The sequence below is a fragment of the Rhinoderma darwinii genome, chromosome 1 (genome assembly GCF_050947455.1).
Source record: "Rhinoderma darwinii isolate aRhiDar2 chromosome 1, aRhiDar2.hap1, whole genome shotgun sequence".
In the NCBI taxonomy this organism is placed as follows: domain Eukaryota; kingdom Metazoa; phylum Chordata; class Amphibia; order Anura; family Rhinodermatidae; genus Rhinoderma; species Rhinoderma darwinii.
In genome coordinates, this window is record NC_134687.1 from 440,836,789 (window position 1) to 440,859,312 (window position 22,524).

Here is a 22,524-nt window from a genome sequence, read left to right on the forward strand (position 1 = left end):
CCCACGTCACATTTTACTAGATCCAACAGATGGACCCCGTATATGGAGCACAGATGAGGTGGTTTTGGGGCCTTGTACTGCATATTGGGCTTGTGAAAAAGCCAAAGATTAGGCAATACTGGCGCGTGGATATCTTGTACTATACCCGATTTACTACATAGCCATGTCTCAAAGTACAACAAGCTGTCTGTGCACATTGTACAGATGACATTGTAGAACGCTTACAAAGCTATTCCGATGTGCAGGCTGGATAGAAATATTCCTTCAGTATAAAGAAATAGTTATCAATATTACTAATATTTGGGGAACTAGAATTGGGAGGACATAAGCACATCTGCCCCAAAACGTCATATCCGCTGGAAGTAAGGCCACCCATATCAGCCTAGTGTAGCAAGGCAACACTTTCCCAGATAAGTTCCTCAAACTACAAAGACGAGAAGGACCCAAAAATGGTGCAGAGTGTCTTCTAGAATGGGATAAGAATGGACACCATTTATTAGTGCAACACCTGCCCGGAAAAACCTGATGTGTGCATAAAGGATCGCTTCAAACCGTACCACACCAATCCATGGATTATTCACTATTATGCCACATTATTATGCCCTAATATACTCTGCAATGCTTACATAGGCCCCCACATTATAAACTGAAATTTCAGTAAAACTCCAAACAGAACCATTACCAAACAAGATCTACGCTCCAAAAGCCAAATTGTGGTCAGAGACTGACAGTGTGCCCAAACAGCAGTTTATGACCACATATGGGGTATTACCATGGAGAACCTCCTTAACTATTTATGGGGTGGGTGTCCCCAGGGGAACAACATACGTGGCACTGAAATGGAATATCTGTGGAAAAATTTCAATTTTCACTCTGCAACATCCATTGAGCACAAATTTCTGGAAGACACCTGTTTGAGGTCATATTGCTCACTATACCCACAGATGAATACATTGAGGGATGTAGGTTCTGAAATGGGTCACTTTTGCGGGTTTCCACTGTACTCATACCTGAGGGGCTCTGAAAATGTGAGTGTCAGAAAATCATTTCAGCGAAATCGGCGCTTCAAAAACCAAATTGTCTCACTTTCTTCTGAGCCCTGCCGTGTGCCCAAACAGCAGTTTACAACCACATTGCTGTGCTCAGGAGAAATTTTCGAACAATTTTTGGGGTGCTTTATCTACGGAATTCCTTTTGGAAATGAAACTGTTGACCTGAATCTGAACATTGCGGAAAATAATTTATTTTTTAATTTTCACAGGCCAATTCTAATAAATTCTATGAAACACAAGTGGGGGTCAAAATGCTCACTACACAACAAAATGCTTTTGGGGTACGTCTTAGGTTTTGGCTCTTTTAAGGCCTCTTCAAACCGGCACTGAGAAACATCCTCATAAAAAGGAGGCCCCAAAATTCACAAGGTGCTTCTTTGTTTGAGTCCTGTGTTTTAGTCAAGTACCAAACTACAGGCACATATGGGATATTCCTGAAAACTGCAGAATCAGGGTAAATAAATATTGAGTTGTGTTTCTAACACTTGCGGTGTTACAGAAATAAATTTAGAAATTACAAAATCAAATTTAAAACCCATGTTAATTCCAGGTTTTAATGAAACAAAACAGAAAAAAAAAAAAAACAAGGGAATGAATACTTTTGCAAGGCGCTGCATAGTGTACACAATGCCTAAAGCAGCGGATTATATAGCACTTTGCGCCTTCAGCTGTGATCCTCGCTCATCGTCAGGCTAAAGACGGTTCTCAGACGTTCTATGTAAGCCGTCTTCAGCCTGACTAGCGCTGATCACAGTAGAATGAGCACAGCGGTCTGGTGAGCGCTTTCGCACATTCGTTAAAGCAACAGTGGGGGTCTCAGCACCCGATCCCCCACAATCCAAACTATTGCTATTTCTCTATAACATATCAAAACTTTAAAAGTATAGTTACTCGAAGCATTTATGGCATATCCACATCTATCTCTGGGACCCTCAACCATCAGAAGAACAGGCGTTGAGTGACACCCACTAACCCAATAGGTAAGACCCCCACCTATCAGGAATTTATAGAATATCCTGTGGATATGCAATAAATACCCCTTTAATGTGCTATTGATATAATCTTACAAGTCCTCAGCTTTATCAGATTCATCTTTGAGAGAATTCCACCATTTCATTTAGATGTAAAAGAGAACAATTAACATTTAAGAAGGACACGTGCCAAAACGGAGTACGAAGTCAATTAATAATTCAACATGCACTTGTATACCATGAAGTAAATTAACCAAGTTATAAAAAGCAATTAAATAGGAATTTGCAAACCCTGGTCAGGGTGTTTTTTTTAGTAAGTACACTTTTTTTTAAATAAAGCAATAAAATGCATTATTCGTGAAAAATCAAGAAACAACCACACCTAATAAACCCAAATCTCACCGCCAGAAGACCGGAAAGCAGGCTTGGACAAGACGTTGTAGACAGTACTTTGGTCAGTATTTGCGAGCCAAAACCAGGATTGGTTCCAAAGCACCGTAGACGTGCAGATCTTTCCAATATACTTTTTCTGTTATGTTCCACTTCTGGATTTGGCCTTCAAATACGGATGCAAAATACTGCCGTGTGAAAGTGGCCTAATGCCAGTTACATTATTCCAATGACTTTTTAGAGGCTCTTCAATGGGTACGATCATAGACATCAATAAAAGAAAACACAATAAAGAACGAAGTCTTCTAGGGTGCTCAAGCACTGGCTGAGCAGCTATGATCACTGAATATGGTAAGGGCTCCAAAGATTGGCCATTGTATATAATGCTGGCCGCCAGAGAATTGGAGATTCATACATGAAAATCTTACCCAGATTGATGGAGCATATGAACACAAATAAGAAGATTAAAAAGTATGTGCACTTGTAAACGGTCTTGAAAATATCCTACCATTTTATGTGTATACAGCTCTTTTGCAGACCTGTTTCCATGGTTACAGACTACAGGCAAATTCTGTGTGTAGTCTGACCCTGAAGTCATGTGTTATATCTGCCTGAAATTCTTACTAACCTACAAACCAAAGAAGAGTAAGCAGATGAATGGAACACACAACCACAACATCACATGGTCACTGCTAGTGAGTAAGTTACGTGGCTGTTGTATGGAGTCATGCTTTGTACAATTGGGGGAGGTCAATGCATGGGTTAAGAGGCGATGCCATTCTTTTTAATGTGACTGAAGCCAGCACTAGAGATATGTACTAGTTGTTGGAAGCAGCCGCTGCAACTTCCATTGTTTACATTACTGGCTACATTCAGAAAACTTTACCCTATAGGCATCAGGTTTATGTGGAACAGTTACTTTATTTACTCAAACCGCTTCATCTGTAATAACTCCTTTAACTAGAATGAAGCACCAGACTCCGTCTGATGAACATTGGGCACGTACAAACAACATGCAGCTCTGCATAGCTAGCTTGGATAGCACCACTTTCAGATAAACCTATACAGGTCATAATTTCTCTACGAAACGGTCTTCTCTTACGGCCAGGTTCACACTGCTGTGTTCAGTCATGACATACAGACTGTATGTTGGCCGTATTTCCCAGACCGACCGTAGTGCAGGGAGCCGGGCTCCTAGCATCACAGTTATGTATGACGCTAGGAGTCCCTGCCTCGCTGTGGAAAATACTGTCCCGTACTGAAAACATGATTACAGTACGGGAGAGTATTTCCACAGGGAGGCAGGGACTCCTAGCGTCATACATAACTCTTAGGGTATGTGCACACACACTAATCACGTCCGTAATTGACGGACGTATTTCGGCAGCAAGTCCCGGACTGAACACAGTGCAGGGAGCCGGGCTCCTAGCATCATAGTTATATACGATGCTAGGTGTCCATGCCTCTCTGCAGGACAACTGTCCCGTACTGTAATCATGTTTTCAGTACGGGACAGTAGTTCCACGGAGAGGCAGGGACTCCTAGCGTCGTACATAAGTATGATGCTAGGAGCCCGGCTCCCTGCACTGTGTTCGGTCCGGGACTTGCGGCCGAAATACGTCCGTCAATTACGGACGTAATTAGTGTGTGTGCACATACCCTTAGGGATTATTCAGACGAACGTGATATACGTCCGTGCAACGCGCGTGATTTTCACGCGCCTCGCACGGACCTATGTTAGTCTATGGGGCTGTGTATCCGCTGTAAAACTCGCGACATGTTTGTTATTTGTGCGTTGTTCGCGCATCACGCACCCATTGAAGTCAATGGGTGCGTGAAAATCACGCGCAGCACACGGAAGCAGTTCCGTGTGACGCGCGTGATTCGCGCAACAGCAGTAAAAAGTATGAATGAAAACTGAATAGCGCCACAGGCTTTTCTGTTTACAAACATATAGTGTCATAATGATGGCGGCTGCGCAGCCACGCAACATACGCAGCTGACACACGGAGCTGTTAAGTACCTTTTGCGCGCGCAAAACACCACGTTTTTTGCACGCGCAAAAGGCACACGCTCGTGGAAATCCGGCCTTATGCTAGGAGCCCGACACCCTGAACTGCATTGGGAAATACGGCCGACATACGGTATATCACGACTAAACACGGCTGTGTGAATCTGGCCTAAGGCCTAATTCACACGACCGCGTTTGGCCCGTTATATACACATGTCGGCGGCATTTTTGCAGACCGAACACAGTGCAGGGAGCCGGGCTCCTTGCGCCACAATTATCTATGACGCTAGATGTCCCTGCCACCCTGCGGAACTACTGTTCCGTGCTGAAAACATGATTAGAGTACAGGACAGTTTTCCCACAGTGAGGGAGGCAGGGACTCCTGGCATCATACATAACTATGATGCTAGTAGTGTCCCTCCCCGTACTGTGTTCGGTCCGGGAAATACTGCCGACAGGTGGACCGTATATCACGGATCGAACACGGTCGTGTGAATTAGGCCCAAAAGTCATGCCAAGCTGTACTGACTGGGAATGCACTAGAGGATTACACAAGCAGTACTGACCGAGAGTGCACTAGAAAACTATCCGAACACTGCTGACCAGGTGTGCACTAGAAAACTAAATCGGAGCACCAGTGACTGGGAGCGCACTAGGAAACTACCCAAGCACTGCTGACTGGGAGCGCACTAGAGAACTACCCAAGCAGTACTGACTGGGAGCGCACTAGAGAACTACCCAAGCAGTACTGACTGGGAGCGCACTAGAGAACTACCCAAGCAGTACTGACTGGGAGCGCACTAGAGAACTACCCAAGCAGTACTGACTGGGAGCGCACTAGAGAACTACCCAAGCAGTACTGACTGGGAGCGCACTAGAGAACTACCCAAGCAGTACTGACTGGGAGCGCACTAGAGAACTATCCAAGCAGTACTGACTGGGAGCGCACTAGAGAACTATCCAAGCAGTACTGACTGGGAGCGCACTAGAGAACTACCCAAGCAGTACTGACTGGGAGCGCACTAGAGAACTACCCAAGCAGTACTGACTGGGAGCGCACTAGAGAACTACCCAAGCAGTACTGACTGGGAGCGCACTAGAGAACTACCCAAGCAGTACTGACTGGGAGCGCACTAGAGAACTATCCAAGCAGTACTGACTGGGAGCGCACTAGAGAACTATCCAAGCAGTACTGACTGGGAGCGCACTAGAGAACTATCCAAGCAGTACTGACTGGGAGCGCACTAGAGAACTATCCAAGCAGTACTGACTGGGAGCGCACTAGAGAACTACCCAAGCAGTACTGACTGGGAGCGCACCAGAGAATTGCCTTCAGAACTTGAACCATATTCAGCTGTAATATCTGCAACTAAATGCCTTCTGTAATTCTGACATGGTGCCGATGTGTCCTCGCTCGTCCGACACGATGCAGGACCTGGGGCAGGAAGTGACGTCACAGCGCGATCTCGCGAGAACACGCTGTGTGTCTGTGAACTGCCAGAAGCTGGGTGGTAACGAAGAGAAATGGATGATGCTGATTCGTCAGCATCATACACTTCTATTCACAACGCCCAGCTAGTAAAACAAGTAAAAACGCCCAGATGTACACACACAATACACGCCCACTTGGACATAACTTTAAACACGCCCAGATGTACTTAAGAAAGGCTCATTTGCATAAATATAAAAATGGTCATAACTTGGCCAAAAATGCTCGTTTTTTGAAAAAAAAAAACGTTACTGTAATCTACATTGCAGCGCCGATCTGCTGCAATAGGAGATAGGGGTTTGAAAATCTGGTGACAGAGCCTCTTTAGCAAGTAGACCGGCGCTCATTCGCCATCTTTTACATGGAGCAATCATCGATATTGTATGTGACCGAACGATCCTTAGCGCGACTGTTCGGACACCGTTTCTTTATTATTGGCAGCACATCCCTGTTTACACGGGGAGATGCGCTGTCAAAAACTGATGATTTTTATGCCCACATAAAAGTGCTTGCCCGTTTATCAGCCGATTGCTGGTCACACGTACACACGGCAATGATCGGGATGAGCGTTCAAAAGTGTACATTAGTTCAGCCTGTGTAAAAGGGCTTTAACCCCTTGATGACTGACCATGCGATTTTTCACAGCGGTCAGTAAGGGTACTTCTGCCAAAAAGCCACCTTTTCACAGCAGATATCTTCAGAAAACCCTGGCACCCACTCCAGGTTTCCAAAAACCTCCAATCCTGGCAGTTAAACCCCTGGCAGTTTTCATGGTAGTCAAAGGCCTAACAAAGCCCCCAGGGTCTGCCAACAGCATGTGACTATTAGGACCTGCTGGATGAAGGGTCTAAAATAATTCTGGTCAGTCTAAGGGTATGTTCACACGCAGTGACCAAAAACGTCTGAAAATACAGAGCGGTTTTCAGGCGACCACAGCTCCTGATTTTCAGACGTTTTTGTAGCAACTCGCATTTTTCATGGACGTTATTGGAGCGGTTTTTCAATGGAGTCAATGAAAAACGCCTCCAAAAATGTCCCAAGAAGTGACATGCACTTCTTTTGAATGGGCGTCTTTTTAGGCGCTGTATTTTGACAGCGATGCGTAAAATTACACCTCGTGGGAACAGAAAACCGTAAAACCCATTGCAAGCACTGGGCAGATGTTTGTAGGCGTAATGGAGCCGTTTTTGAGGCGTAAAATGCCCGAATTATGTCTTAAAATAGGCCGTGTGAACATAGCCTTACACTGACAGGCATAATACAATACAGAAGTATAGCAGTGTATTTCTCCTAGTACAACTAAAAAAATAAAAAGCAGTGAAAAAAAGAGAGATCAATAAGATTTATAATAAAAAAAAAAAAAAGGAAAAAAAAAAAAGAAACTGAAAGGTCCCAAAGAAAAAAAAAGTATAACACCCATTTTTCCCCTAGCAAAATGCTTTATAACGAAAAAGAAAGCTACACATAATTGGTATCGCCACGTACGTAACAAGCCGAACTATAGGACTATTACATTATTTAACCCGCATGGTGAACGCCGTAAAAAAAATAAAATAAAAAGCAATGTCAGAAATGCCGTTTTCTGTTTCTGTATTATGTACCCCAAAATAGTACCAATAAAAACTACAAGTCGCCAAAGCGGCAAAGTGTTTTTATTGTGCAAAAGTAGTAAAACTATACATTTGGTATCGCCGTAACCACTCGCAGAATAAAGTTATGTTATTTATACCACACGGTAAACTGCGTAAATTTAAGATGCAAAAAAAATAAAAAATGGCAGAATTCGGTTTTTTCCCACTACCACCCCAAAAAAGTTAAGTTAAATCAATAAATTATATGTACCCCAAAATGATGCCATTAAAAAAGACAACTTGTCTCGCAAAAAAAAAAATTTAAAAAAGCCCTCGCATGGCTCTATCGTCGTAAAAATGTCAAATCAAGGCTTTTGAAACTCGACCAAAAAAAATGGAAAAAAATCCCTTAGTCATTAAAGCCCAACTTAGGCTGGTCACTAAAGGGTTAGGTCTTCTCTTTTCGGAGAGCGACGTGACGCAATGGAATCTCAGTCTCCCCAAGCTTGTCAGCAGTGTCCCTTCTTTCTAGGGTCTAAGGGTAAGTTCTTTTAGCAAATCTTATCTACACGCTGCGTAAATGAGCGGAAAAACGCTCAGAAATTGACCTGCGTTTTTTAAATCCGCAGCATGTCAATTGTATTTGCGTAATCGCTGCTTTTTTGTTGCGGGTTTTCCCCATTGAATTCAATGGGGAGATGAAACCTGCAACAAGTCGCAGATCTTGAGATTTTTGCAGTGGAAAAGCTGCGATTCCACCACAAAAAAAAAATCGCAACTCAGAAAAAAAAAAAAAGTGTTATCTTATACTTACCCAGAATTCTGTGCTTCATCCAGGACGGCCTGCTGGGATGACGTTTCATCCCATTTGACCGTTGCAGCCAACCACAGGCTGCAACGGTCACATAAGATGAAATGTCATCCCATGCGGCAGAGGGACTTGTCGCCATGGCTATGTAAGTATGAAACAGGTTTGTTTTTTTTTGTGCGCTGTTTGACATTCCAGCCGAAAAACTGCACCACAATTTTGTGCCGTCTTTCGGACGGAATTCCATGTGGCGCCCACGGCGGTTCCGCTCTGTACATTTATGCAGCGTATCCGCCCTGTGTTAACATAGTATTGTTGGCTTTCCATTTCTTTTTTACAGATCCCTAATAGCGCACACATACATGTAGGTGCGTAGACTTGGGGTGTATCCAATAGCAGCTATAAAGTATAGATAAAACACAGCAAAGCAAAAAGAACACGAAAAGCGTGTGCAGAATATGAAAAGTGAAAACATTCACACAGCAAAGTACGCAGGAGGTCTTCTCATTTCCTACTAATAATAATAATAATAATAATCTTTATTTATATAGCGCCAACATATTACGCAGCACTTTACAATTTAGAGGGAACATGAAACAAACAATATCAGACATTACATAGTGACAAAGATCATTTACAATTCAAACCTGGGGAGTGAGGACCCTGCTCGCAAGAGCTTACAATCTATGAGGACATAAGGGAGACACAAAGTGTAATAGTGTTTGTTCTGTACAATGGTCCGGCCATTTTTATACACATGCGGTGGTAACATAAAGCTGCATGAGCCGGTCACCAGCCAGTATCCGTGTATGATGGACATGAAGAGAAGGAGTGTGAGGGAATCTTATTCTGATGACTAATCTAGGAGGGCCATGGAAAGGAGTCAGATTAGGGAATGTTATAGGCCTGTCTAAATAGATGTGTTTTCAGGGCACGTTTAAAACTGTGGATATTGGGAATTAATCTGATTGTCTGGGGTAGCACATTCCAGAGGACGGGTGCAGCACGAGAGAAATCCTGGAGACGGTAGTGGGAGGTTCGGATTATGGAGGATTTTAATCTAAGGTCGTTGGCAGAACGTAGAGCCCGAGTAGGGTGGTAGACAGAGATGAGGGAGGAGATGTAAGGAGGTGCAGCACTGTGGAGAGCTTTGTGGGTGAGAGTAATAAGTTTGAATTTTATTCGGAAGGGGATGGGCAACCAGTGCAGTGACTGGCACAGGGTAGAGGCGTTGGTGTAGCGGTTGGTCATAAAGATGAGCCTGGCTGCTGCATTGAGGATAGATTGGAGAGGGGAGAGTTTAGTGAGGGGAAGACCGACTAGTAATGAGTTACAGTAGTCAAGACGAGAGTGAATAAGAGCAACAATGAGAGTTTTGGCAGTTTCCTCCGTAAGAAAAGAGCTATCAAAGAGATATCAACAGATTGGAATGACAGCGGGCATAGATCATCAGAAATCTACAGGCAGGGCAATGCCCACAACTCACTAGTAATATCTGGAGAGCAGCTTCCTCGCTGGCATTAGACATGCAGGGATGGACAATGCTGCGGAAGATTAAACATTACAGGGCGGAATAGTAGAAAGCCTTCCTAGAAACGTTACACTTTACTTTAGACAAAGCCTTGAATGTGAAGTATGTGACTTGTAGATGGACTGCGGACCCTCCCCAGCTCTAGATTTACCGTACCTTCTGTGTAACTAGCGTCAGTCTATACACCTATTTCTGGTACAGGACTTGGGTGCTAAGGTGAAGATACACAGTTGTATTGTTTTCTAACTGTCTCTCTGGCCAGTCTTCCCCTTCGCTCTAAAAACCCCCTGCATTAAGTGACCCGAAAGATCGGGGCTCCAGAAGTCATCATCTGCGGGTAGTGCCAGGGCGACGTGCGTATCGGATGCGTGCCACCAGCTATTCCACTCTATAGTGAGGGACACCTCCAGATCCTCATGAATATGGAGATCTTAGACTACTGCTCCCCGATTCCATTTGGTTGCCATCTAGCAGACATCACTTCATGACCTCTGAAGGACCGTTAACCTTGAGGGTATGTTCACACACACTAATTACGGACGTAAATCGGGCGTATTAACCCCCGAATTACGTCCGAAATTACGGCTTGAATGCGTTGAAAAACATCTGCCCATTGAAAGCAATGGGCTGACGTTTGTCTGTTCACACGAGGCGTATATTTACGCGCCGCTGTCAAAAGAGGGCGCGTAAATAGACGCCCGCGTCAAAGAAGTGACCTGTCACTTCTTGGGGCGTAATTGGAGCCGTTATTCATTGACTCCAATGAAAAGCAGCGCCAATTACGTCCGTAATGGACGCGGCGTTCAAGCGCCTGCACATGCCGTTACGGCTGAAATTACGGGGCTGTTTTCTCCTGAAAACATCCCCGTAATTTCAGCCGTTACGGACGCTGCCGTGTGAACATACCCTTAAAGCCGATTTGGGCTGTGAATCGACCAATGGCAGACTTCCAGGCATTCAAATGCATGTCTGGGGCACACGGACAACGGAATATTTCAAATCTGAACACCGAGGTAGAGCTTGAACACAGTGCGAACCCAGCCTAAGGGCTTATTCAGACGAACGTGATATATGTCCGTGCAACGCGCGTGATTTTCACGCGCCTCGCACGGACCTATGTTAGTCTATGGGGCCGTGCAGACAGTCCGTGTTTTTTACGCAGCGTGAGTCCGCTGCGAAAAAGTCACATGTCCTATATTTGTGCGTTTTTCGCACCCATTGAAGTCAATGGGTGCGTGAAAATCACGCGCAGCACACGGAAGCACTTCCGTGGGACGCGCGTGATTCGCGCAACAGAAGTGAAAAGGATGAATGAAAACAGAAAAGCACCACGTGCTTTTCTGTTTACAAAAATACAAACGGAGTGTCATAATGATGGCGGCTGCGAGAAAAGCACGCAGCCGCGCATCATATGATCATGACACACGGAGCTGTTAAGTGCACTTTGCGCACGCAAAACGCCAAGTTTTTTGCGCGCGCAAAACGCACACACTCGTGTGAATCCGGCCTTAAAAGGGATCGCTGCAACTGGATAACCCCCGTTCACGTGCCCTATTAAAGTATATGGAAACCACAGAGGGAGGTCGCAATCTATTAGCCAGAGTTGGCTGTTAAGGTCCTATTACACGGCCCGATATTGGCCGTGAAAACGAGCGCCGATCATCGACACCGCTCATTGCTCAGCACTCGTTTGCTGCTTTCACAAGGAGCAATGATTGGTTATGTAAGGGGACGAGCGCTCGTTACTACCACTTTGTCCCCATACATTTCTATCATCCCGGCCGCACGTCTCCTTCTTACACAGAGAGATCTGCTGCCGACAACAATAATATTCATTGCAGCATAAACGAGCACATCAGACGATGAACGAGCGTTTGCTCACACATAGACCGATCGTTGCCCTGTTCACACGAACGCTTGTTTGCCCGATCATTGGCCTGTGTAGAAGGGCCTTTAGGATGGCTTTCTTCTTCTCACCATTAACACCACCATTAGGGTGTATTCACACATGCAGGTTTTGATCCTTTTTTTCTGCAACTTTCTAAGCCAAAACCAGATGTGGATCATAAAGCGAGAAGAAGTATAAAGGACAGATACTACTACTTCTCTTATGTAACCCACTGCTAGTATTAGCTTCAAACAGTGATCACAACCTGCATGTGTGAATAAGCCCTTACGTGTACTATGGCTGGTGTGAAGGATCAGTAATCAGCACGGCCCCCCTGCAGCACTAGCGTCCCGGGTATCAATCCGACCACAGACGACATACATTATGTAAACAAACAATTCCTCGAAACCGCAGCAGCCCCCGAGCCAAACACCGAGCCAATATGTGGTTTTACAGGGTGTTTGAGTTGTTAACGTCAACATGCTTTCATCATTTAACCCCTCTTCCGTGCCGACCCACGGCTTGTCATCGTGGCCACCGTGTCCTTACCCTTAATGTACATATGACAATATTTTACTTAAACAATATACGTTTACCTTTGAAAAGAAAAATGAATGATCAGGACTGTGAAACTATTTACCCTATGGATTATTAAATAGTGGATTTGCTCTTTACCCCATTGTTCTCTTATTGATGTCCTACTATCGTTTGTTTATTATTGTAAACTGGTTTCAGCTATATTGTTATTCCGCACGCTGGCAGTTTGGGTGATGTTCACACCAGCGTATTTTTTCCGTAGAGGAAACCTCATTCACACCGGCGTAGCGTGGCTCTGCAGAAGCAGCGGGATCAGAGCCAATCAATTGAAAGCAAGAAAATACATTTACAGTTCTTTTTTGGAAAAGTTTTTTTCTTCATTGCCATTGTGGCAATAACCGTCCTGTAGGAAACGCTTGTTGGCGGCTATAATGGCACATTAGAGTGTGAGCCGCTTCGGGCCGTTATTTGTGCAGATTGGACTAGTCATTATACGGCCGGGGCTACAGTGTGGCCTTTCATTTCCTAGAATTGTCGCATGTAAGACTAAATAACAGCACACGACACTATGGGCTACCGTGCGCCCTCATGCAACATTAACGCAACTCATGGCGCAGAAGTCATACCATGCGCCCCCTCAAGGCAAGCAATATCCATGTAGCCCCGGCCTCACACAGGAGTACAACTAGAGAGAACAACCCCACCTGGGTAACACTCCTCCCTGTCCCTGTATACAGCACACAGGTGCTGCACATGCGTCACCTCCACAGTCTTACACAACGCATGGACGTCACAGTGTGACACATACAGCTGCTGTGATTGGCTGGGGAGGCCCAGGTGCCCAGCGATGCCGCCACTCGCTAAGTACAGAAGCAGCCATGTCTCAATAGGAGCTCCATGATGCAACCTGCACTGCCCCGGGGAACAGAGCCAGAAAAACCGGCACCTCCAGCTGCCGAGGCCCTGCACCGGCCGTGACTCCCCCGCTGAGACTGGAGCAGAGGCCCAACCACAGGAGGCCTGCGACACTTCTCCTGCCTGATAACCGGGCAGCCCTCAACGCCAGCTGGCTATAAGCCGACTACCATCCACCTCAGTGTGCTGACCTCGTACACTGCTGAACCTGCAATTCCCCGAGCCCAGCAGCGCCCGCACCTCCCGCCACAGCGCGGCAATAGCGTCCACACTCACAATTCCTTGATTAACACCATTCTCCGCAGCGAACGCCGCAGCTCCTGTGCGGCACCGACGTCACACGACGCTTTCCGGGAGAGCGAACGCCGCGCTAAACCACGCCCTCGGAATGCACGGAACCACGCCCACGGGCTCGCCCATTGGATGCACAGAAAAGCCTGGGTTTGGAATCCCTGCCCACAGAGTGCTGATTGGACGGGACGTTGACATCTGTCAGAACGCCGATGTGTGCCAGGTATTGATGGTGGCTTACTTTCCCAGGGATACCGCAGTCCTACCAACTATCCCTGATCAGGCTTACCTTCAGGTGTATGGTGCCTGGATTTAAAGGCACAGTACATCTAAAGCCTGTGTTTTCTCCATTAACCCCTTAAGGACACGGCCAATTTTAGGCTTGAAGACAGAACAATTTTTTTACATTTCCCCTCTTTGCATCCCGACGACGTAGTTGTATGAGACTTTGTTTTTTGCGGGACGAGTTGTACTTTATGTAGGTACCATTTTTTGGTACAAATACATTATCGTTTAATTTCCATAAATTTTTATTTTGGCGAAAATGCAGAAAAAAGCAGTTCCGCAGCAGTTTTAATATTACGGTTGTGGCGATACTAAATATGTCTATATTATTTCATGTTTTGGGACTTATATTATAAAAAGTTTATTTATTATAAAAAAAATGTGTGTTTCTGTGTATTTTTTTTTACTTTTTATTTATTTATTTATCATTATTTTTTTTTACATTCATTGAACTTTTTTTTTTTTAATCCCTTAAAGGGATTTATCATTTTGATTTTGTAACTGTAATGTACTGGCATAGATCTGTATGCCAGTACATTAGCCTGTGTACTGATTGTACACAGGCAGTTGTTAGGGCATACCTCAGTATGCCCTAACAACAGGAAATATGTTCAGACAGCCCTGGGGTCCTTCACTGGACCCTGGGCTGTCTGGCCATATGAGTTATGGGCTTTGATCGCGTCACAGTTATCTTCTGTGACACGATCAAAGTTCAGTCCCCCCTCCTTGAACGCCGCGATCAGCTTTCATAGCGGCACTCAAAGGGTTAACGGCGGAGAGAAGATGTTTCTCTCCTCTCCGCTGTCAGAGCGGGGCCGTGGCTGTGTATTACAGCCGTTGCCCCGCTCTCGATCGCGCGCAGAGACGGCTGTCACACAGGACGAGTATGCTCGTCCTAATGCACGAAGTGCTCGACGCTCAGGACGAGCATACTCGTCCTGTGTCGGCCACCAGTTAAATGCACTCAATTGATTCCTGTAAGCCTCCATTATAATAACAATAACTTTATTCTACCTAATAACTCAAACGTTGTACATACCACGGAAGAAATACAATTACATAGTTACCAAGGGTATGCCATATCTTTGATATAGGTTTGCACAAGTATGTAGACTTTATTCTCTTAAAGTGGATTTATGGTATTCAAAACATTTTTCACCTACAATATTGTCTTTCTAGGCAGCAATATTGTCAGCTCAACATATTTATTGACCTGTTTATTTTCCTGTCACCCAATGTAACCCCCATCCAGTCCATAAAGTCTATGACAGCTGATAATTAACAAAATCATTTAACCAAAGTAAAAAAAAAAGGGGCCATGCAGTGTGAATCAGACCAGGCAGAGGCTCCCATACTGACCAGCCGCTGGGCCTGTGTAAACAATAAAGGGCCCCTTCATTGTGATGATCAGCTGGGGTGACGGATGACAAACCCCCAGCATTCAAACACTAAAGGGGTTCTCCCATAAGCGATATTCAACACCTATCCACAGGAGTGCTATCTCCTGCTACCCCATAGAAATGAATGGAGGGGTGGCCGAGCTTGAACTGCATTCAAATGGGGCGCACAGGGACAGCCAGGTAATTGTGTTCTCAGGATCAGTGGGGGTCCCAGCGGACGGTAATAGGTGATAAATATTGATTGTGGGAAAACCCCTTTTAAGGCCAATCCTAAGGATAGTTTATGATGTTTTGATGGCCAATCCTTAAGATGTTTATGTCCTGGCGAACCCATTTAAGGTCTTATACAGACAGCTGTATTACGGATGTTGTAAGGATACGGTGCTCATGGCCTGCTAAGGACCCATGCTGTACCTTTTTGTGCCTTTGACTTTATACAGAGTCATACGTATTACAGAGGCACTCTCCTAGGGGAGAATATGGTGCCTTACAGTGGCACAAGTAGTTCCTACAGGTCCATAATACAGAACCGTGTGCCACAGTAAAGGGTGCACAAGGGTTTGCCATTTGCACAGAGTCTAAAGTAATGGCTTTTATTAAGTTATTTAACTTTATTTGTAAATCTATTATACCGTATATGTAAACCGTAAAATTGTGTTTAACCCCTTCCTCCTGCATGCATTCTGGGCCTTAGGGCTTATTCAGACGAATGTATAATACGTCCGTGCAACGCGCGTGATTTTCACGCGCCTTGCACGGACCTATGTTAGTCAATGGGGCCGTTCAGACAGTCCGTGATTTTCACGCAGCATGTGTCCGCTGTGTAAAACTCACGATATGTCCTACATTGAAGTCAATGGGTGCGTGAAACTCACGCGCAGCACACAGAAGCACTTCCGTGTTCCGCGCGTGATTCGCGCAACAGCAGTACAAACTATGAATGAAAACAGAAAAGCACCACGTGCTTTTCTGTTTACAAACAGAGTGTCATAATGATGGCGGCTGCCACGCAAAATCACGCAGCCACACATCATATGGTGATGACACACGGAGCAAAACGCACACGCTCGTGTGAATCCGGCCTTAATGACCAAAGCAAAATTAGCAGTTTCGCTATGTCTTTATTTAATTGGTTATAACGTTGTAGGAATAAAATGTATCCGTACAAATTTGGTATGTTTTTTTTAATCAGAAACAGGGCTTTATTTTGGTGGTATATACTATAGGTTTTCTTTTTGTGTTTTTTTCAAAATCTTACAAAAATGTGAAAAAAAATTGAAAAAAATCAGTTTTCTTCAATTTGTTGTGTAAAAGTTTTTAAATAAATAATTTTTACTTTTGCATGCCTCCAGATTTATTTCTGAATTTGTTCTGATTGCTTGGATACCAAATATGTTGGTGTAAGTTATCTCACGGGCACTTGGCAAGGCCTCAAACTAAGGGGGGATTCACACGAGCGTGTATTCGGTCCGTGCGGGCCGCGTGGTTTTCACGCGGCACGCATGGACCAATACAAGTCTATGGGGCAGTACAGACAGTCCGTGCTTTTTGCGCAGCGTTTGTCTGCTGCGCAAAAAGCGCGACAGGTTCAATAACTCTGCGTATTTCGCGCATCACGCACCCATTGAAGTCAATGGGTGCGTGAAAATCACGCGCACCACACGGAAGCACTTCCGTGGGACGAGCGTGATTCGCGCAACAGCAGTGAAAAGGATGAATGAAAACCGAAAAGCACCACGTGCTTTTCTGTTTCCGAACATCCAAACGGAGTGTCTTTGCGATGAGCGAAGCCGGACAAGCGTACCGAACTTCACCGGGTTCGGCCAAACTCGTTTTGGCCGATCCCGGCAAAAAAATTATCGGTACGCGACGTCAGGAGATAGTCACTGTCCATGGTGCTGAAAGAGTTAAACTGTTTCAGCACCATGGACAGTGACTTGCGATCCCAAAATACATTAACCTGTAAAAAAAAAACGAAGTTCTAACTTACCGATTACTCCTGTCTCCTTCCTGCAGTCCGACCTCCCGGGATGACACTTCAGTTCAAGTGACAGCTCCAGCCAATCACAGGCCAAGCACAGGCTGCAGCCAATCACAGGCTGCAGCGGTCACTTGGACTGCTGCGTCATCCAGGGAGGTGGGGCCCGATGTCAAGAGAGGCGCGTCACCAAGGACGCGTCACCAAGGACGCGTCACCAAGGACGCGTCACCAAGGCAACGGCCGGGAAGTTCTCGGTAAGTAGGAACTTTATCTTTTTTTTTTACAGGTTTTTCGCTGTTGTGTTCGGCATTCACTGTCGAGGGTGCTGAAAGATTTAGCTCTTTCAGCACCTTGGACAGTGACGGGCGTTGACAAGCCTCATCTCTATGATGCCGGCTGCGCGAAAATCACGCAGCCGCGCATCAGACACGCATGACACACGCAGCTGTCAAATGGTTTTTGCGCTCGCAAAACGCTGCGTTGTTTGCGCGCGCAAAAACGCAACGTTCGTGTGAATCTCCCCTAAGGCTGGATTCACACGAACGTGTATTGCATCCTTGCGGGCCGCGTGGTTTTCACGCGCCACGCACAGACCAATACAAGTCTATGGGGCAGTACAGACAGTCCGTGCTGTTTCCGCAGCGTTTGTCCGCTGCGCAAAAAGCGCGACATGGTCAATATCTCTGCGTATTTTGCGCATCACTCACCCATTGAAGTCAATGGGTGCGTGAAAACCACGCAGGTCGCACGGAAGCACTTCCGTGCGAACTGCCTGTTTCGCGCACCAGCTGTCAAAAGGATGAATGTAAACAGAAAAGCACCACGTGCTTTACTGTTTACAAACATCCGAATGGCGTGTCATAATGATGGCGGCTGCGCGAAAACTACGCAGCCGCGCATCATATGATGCTGCCTCACAGAGCAGGTAAGTGGCTTTTGCGCAGGCAAAACGCTGCGTGTTTTGCGTGCGCAAAAACGCCACGCATGGCTGAATCAGCCCTAAAGGTGTCCAATTTGGCCTAAGGATGACTGTTTCCAAAGCTGATTTTTAGGCACCATAGCGATCATAAAAATACACTTAAAAATTACCCAATCTGGGAAAGAAGACCCCACAGGGTTTTTACCTATTGGTATAGTTTTGTACCTAGGCCTTTCTGATCTTTTCAGATTTTTGTTGAAATCTGACATAAAATATATAAAATGTTTATCACAGACCAGAAGATATTCATCTAGGGGTATAGTGGGAATGAAAAAAGAAAAAAGTTTTTCCCTACAGATGTAAAGACCCCCCCTCACCCAGAATTATCATTCTGAAAGGTTCACTTTCGCATAAGGAATCCCTCCTGATTTTGGCTCTCCCTAAGGGCGGATTCAGACGAGCGTGTGCGTTTTGCGCACGCAAAAAAAACGCAGCGTTTTGCGTGCGCAAAAGGCACTTAACAGCTCCGTGTGTCATCAGCGTACAATGCGCGGCTGCGTGATTTTCGCGCAGCCACCATCATTATGACACTCCGTTTGGATGTTTGTAAACAGAAAAGCACGTGGTGCTTTTCTGTTTACATTCAGAGTTTTACAGCTGTTGTGCGAATCACGCGCGTCCCACGGAAGTGCTTCCGTGGGGCATGCGCGATTTTCACACACCCACTGACTTCAATGGGTGCGTGATGCGCGAAAAACGCCAAAATATAGAACATGTCGTGACTTTTACGCAGCGGACTCACGCTGCGCAAAACTCACGGACTGTCTGCACTGCCCCAGAAACATTATTGAACATCTTTTAGTTGATGTCGGGGAAGTGGGACTCCATGAATCAGAAGATGTCAAGAGACTCACGGAGCATCACTTTTTACATCCTGTCCCTGCCACTGAGACGCAAAGGTATCCGCAGACGAGATGCAGAGTCTGCAGAAAACATGGCCGAAGAAGGGATACACGTTTTTTTTGCACCTTTTGCCCTTCAAAACCAGGACTATGTAATTACCCATGCATGAGACCTACCATACAGCAGCAAATTACTGAATAAGGGCGGATTCACAAGAACGTGATTTTCGTCCGTGCAGCCCGCGTGGTTTTCACGCGTGTCGCACGGACCTATACAAGTCTTTGGGGCAGTGCAGACAGTCCGTGAGTTTTGCGCAGCATGAGTCCGCTGCGTAAAAGTCACGACATGTTCTATATTTAGGCGTTTTTCGCGCATCACGCACCCATTGAAGTCAATGGGTACGTGAAAATCACGCATGCCCCACGGAAGCACTTCCGTGGGACGCGCGTGATTCGCACAACAGCTGTCAAACTCTGAATGTAAACAGAAAAGCACCACGTGCTTTTCTGTTTACAAACATCCAAACGGAGTGTCATAATGATGGCGGCTGCGCGAAAATCACGCAGCCGCGCATTGTACGCTGATTACACATGGAGCTGTTAAGTGCCTTTTGCGCACGCAAAACGCTGCGTTTTTTTTGCGTGCGCAAAACGCACACGCTCGTCTGAATCCGCCCTTAGGGAGAGCCAAAATCAGGAGGGATTCCTTATGCGAAAGTGAACCTTTCAGAATGATAATTCTGGGTGAGGGGGGGTCTTTACATCTGTAGGGAAAAACTTTTTTCTTTTTTCATTCCCACTATACCCCTAGATGAATATCTTCTGGTCTGTGATAAACATTTTATATATTTTATGTCAGATTTCAACAAAAATCTGAAAAGATCAGAAAGGCCTAGGTACAAAACTATACCAATAGGTAAAAACCCTGTGGGGTCTTCTTTCCCAGATTGGGTAATTTTTAAGTGTATTTTTATGATCGCTGTGGTGCCTAAAAATCAGCTTTGGAAACAGTCATCCTTAGGCCAAATTGGACACTTTTAGGGCTGATTCAGCACATACGGCACATACAACCCCATAGAGAATGCGAACGGCAGCGTACGCCGTCTGTGTGGGAACGGCGCATGCGCCGCTCCAACACAGACCAAAAGGAAGGTCTTTGGCAGAGCGAAATCCAGCGCCATTTTCATGTGGACCGGAAGCCGCTGCCGGACAGTAAGATGACGACTTCAGGCCACGGCTTCCGGACATATGTTCAAGGAAGCGAAGGCACAAGGAATAGGAGCGGAGGCGGCGGCAGGAGCAGGTAAGTTATGTTCGTGTATGTGATGTGTGTTTTATGTTTATGTATGTTTGTGTTATACTGTCTGCTGAGCACTGTATCTAATCCTCCTACACTGTGCAGTCGCTCAGAAAATGGCGGCACACAGTGTAGGAGGTTTGAAGATTCAACCCACTCCTTCTCCTGGCACTAGCCAGAATAAGGGAGGGGGGATTGTGTGAGGACACTAGAGTGAGTGTGTCTACCCCAAATTTGCAGCATAAAGCAATGAGGTTGCTTTACCACATTGACCATTTTGGGAACTGCTCCCTCTAGTGACCAGCACATGGAAATGTTATAAATTAGAATCTAATTTATAATATTTCCTGACTTGTGAAAAAATAAAAAATATTAAAATAATGTGTAATCACTTAAATAATAATTGTTTAACTAAAAAAATAAAATAAAAAGTTTCTAGCGACACATTCCCTTTAAGGCCACTTGTGAATAGGATACCCAACAAGCTCAAATAGGTGTGAGGGTCAGGTGTCCACATACTTTGGCCATATGGTGTTATTGATGCATAAAGTGCATGCTCTATTTTAGCAGTGTTGGCACATGACTAGGTTATGTTGTTCGTATCCAATCGGTGGGGGTCAGACCATTGGGACTCTCAACGATCGGTAGAATGAAGTGGTAGCAGCGTGTGTCTGCACTGTGCCATCAAAATGTTGGGGGAATACCCCTTTAATGAAAATGTTGGTAAATGTGGTTGGAAGGTGACCACAATAGGCTTATTGTATTCATTTTCCAGTTGTAGTAACCCTGGGCTAACAAGCTCATCCAATCTAAGTGGAGATTGGGCCTTGATCATGTTTAGACAATCTAAGAAAACAAAAAATAATAAATAGTAAAATCAACAATAGACTAGTATGGTGTATACATTTTATTTAAATATAATAATTCGGTCTCACTTTGTCATTAAGGAATAAACCTCTATAGGCGCTAAAGGTTAAGTTGTAGCATTGTCCCCATGCCATATAAAGGGAATGAGAAAAATGAATTGATCCAAGTATAAGTAAAATTGATTGGTTGATTGGACTAATGGAAAAAAACACAACAACAAAAAATGTCATATGTAAAAATGATGGGCTACTGGATGAGATTGGTTTTACAGAAGCAAAGGGTGACTACAAAGGAATCATACAAAATTCCCATTTAGCAATACATTTGCCTTGGTTATAGGGGTTGTGATAACTGTACAAAGCAAGCCATCCAAGTATTTAGCTGATCACCATGGGTCTGGCTGCTTAAACTGTGGGCGACCATACTTTTCCCCTGTAGTGGACGCTACTGAGGAGAAAGTATTACATAGTGTGCATTCAAATTAGTGTGCGACTATGTAATAGATGGATGTGTTGGCCAACGTGGGAGCCATTCTTTGCTGCAACTTTCCTCCGTGGATAATGGATGCGGATCCCAAGCAATAGACAATCAATGACATCCAAATGCACTACTAGGATTTATGGATAAGCTGGACTGATATTTATTTTTACTTTACAATATTACTTTATAAATACTATTTATTTGTGATTCGTCACTTATAGTTTCAAGGGGTTGTCCACTACCGGACAGCTGATGACCTATCCACTGGATAGGTCATCAGTATATCATCGGTGCGGGTCCGACACCCGGACACTACACCGATCAACCGCTCCGGTGGCCTGCGGGCACCGGATGTTATGGCAATGTAGCGTCCACGGCCGTGGACCGTCAGGATTCCTCACCCATCAATGGCCGCAGCCATGGATCTGTGAGCGCTGGCCCGCATCTACTTCCAAGGAGACGCCAGTGCTCACTTCCGCTCGGTTCTGCTGTGTCCCGTAGGGTGCGCGCACACGCTAGTGCCCGGCCTTAAAGGGCCAGCACGAGCACATGAAAATAATCATCAATTAACCCATGATCACCCTGGATTATAAAAAGGGCTTTGCCCTTTCACTCATGGCCTAATCGTCGTTGTGTTTACCCGTGTTAGTCTTGCAAATGGTCCCTTAGTGTTATCTTGTTCCCAGTGTTCCCGTATCTGCAACCTGTATTCTGTATCCCCTGCTACCGTTGTTCCTGTGCCTTAGAAAGTTGTAGTCGTGTTGGCCATCATTCACGCTTGCTGTGTTACACCACGCCTGGTGTCTGCTGCCAAGGTCCCATCTGAGCTTAGCCGTTACTACTGCCAGAACTGCTACAGGTACCCTTGTGCTTGGACTATATAGACATTGACTTGGTACACTGTTTGGCCAGCTGCTATCCCGCTACTGCGGTACGGCC

At 45.3% G+C, this 22,524-nt stretch overlaps 1 protein-coding gene across 1 annotated transcript in view; it reads right to left on the reverse strand.

Annotated features, from left to right (window-relative positions):
* The window catches only part of PITPNB (phosphatidylinositol transfer protein beta), a 51,255-nt gene extending 37,716 nt beyond the window's left edge, over positions 1-13,539 (reverse strand). The window contains exon 1 of the mRNA XM_075830933.1: positions 13,440-13,539. Within this exon, the coding sequence (XP_075687048.1) occupies positions 13,440-13,459 (20 nt within the window). The 5' untranslated portion in view covers positions 13,460-13,539. The remainder of the gene's footprint in view (positions 1-13,439) is intronic.
* Between the last annotated feature and the right edge of the window lie 8,985 nt (positions 13,540-22,524).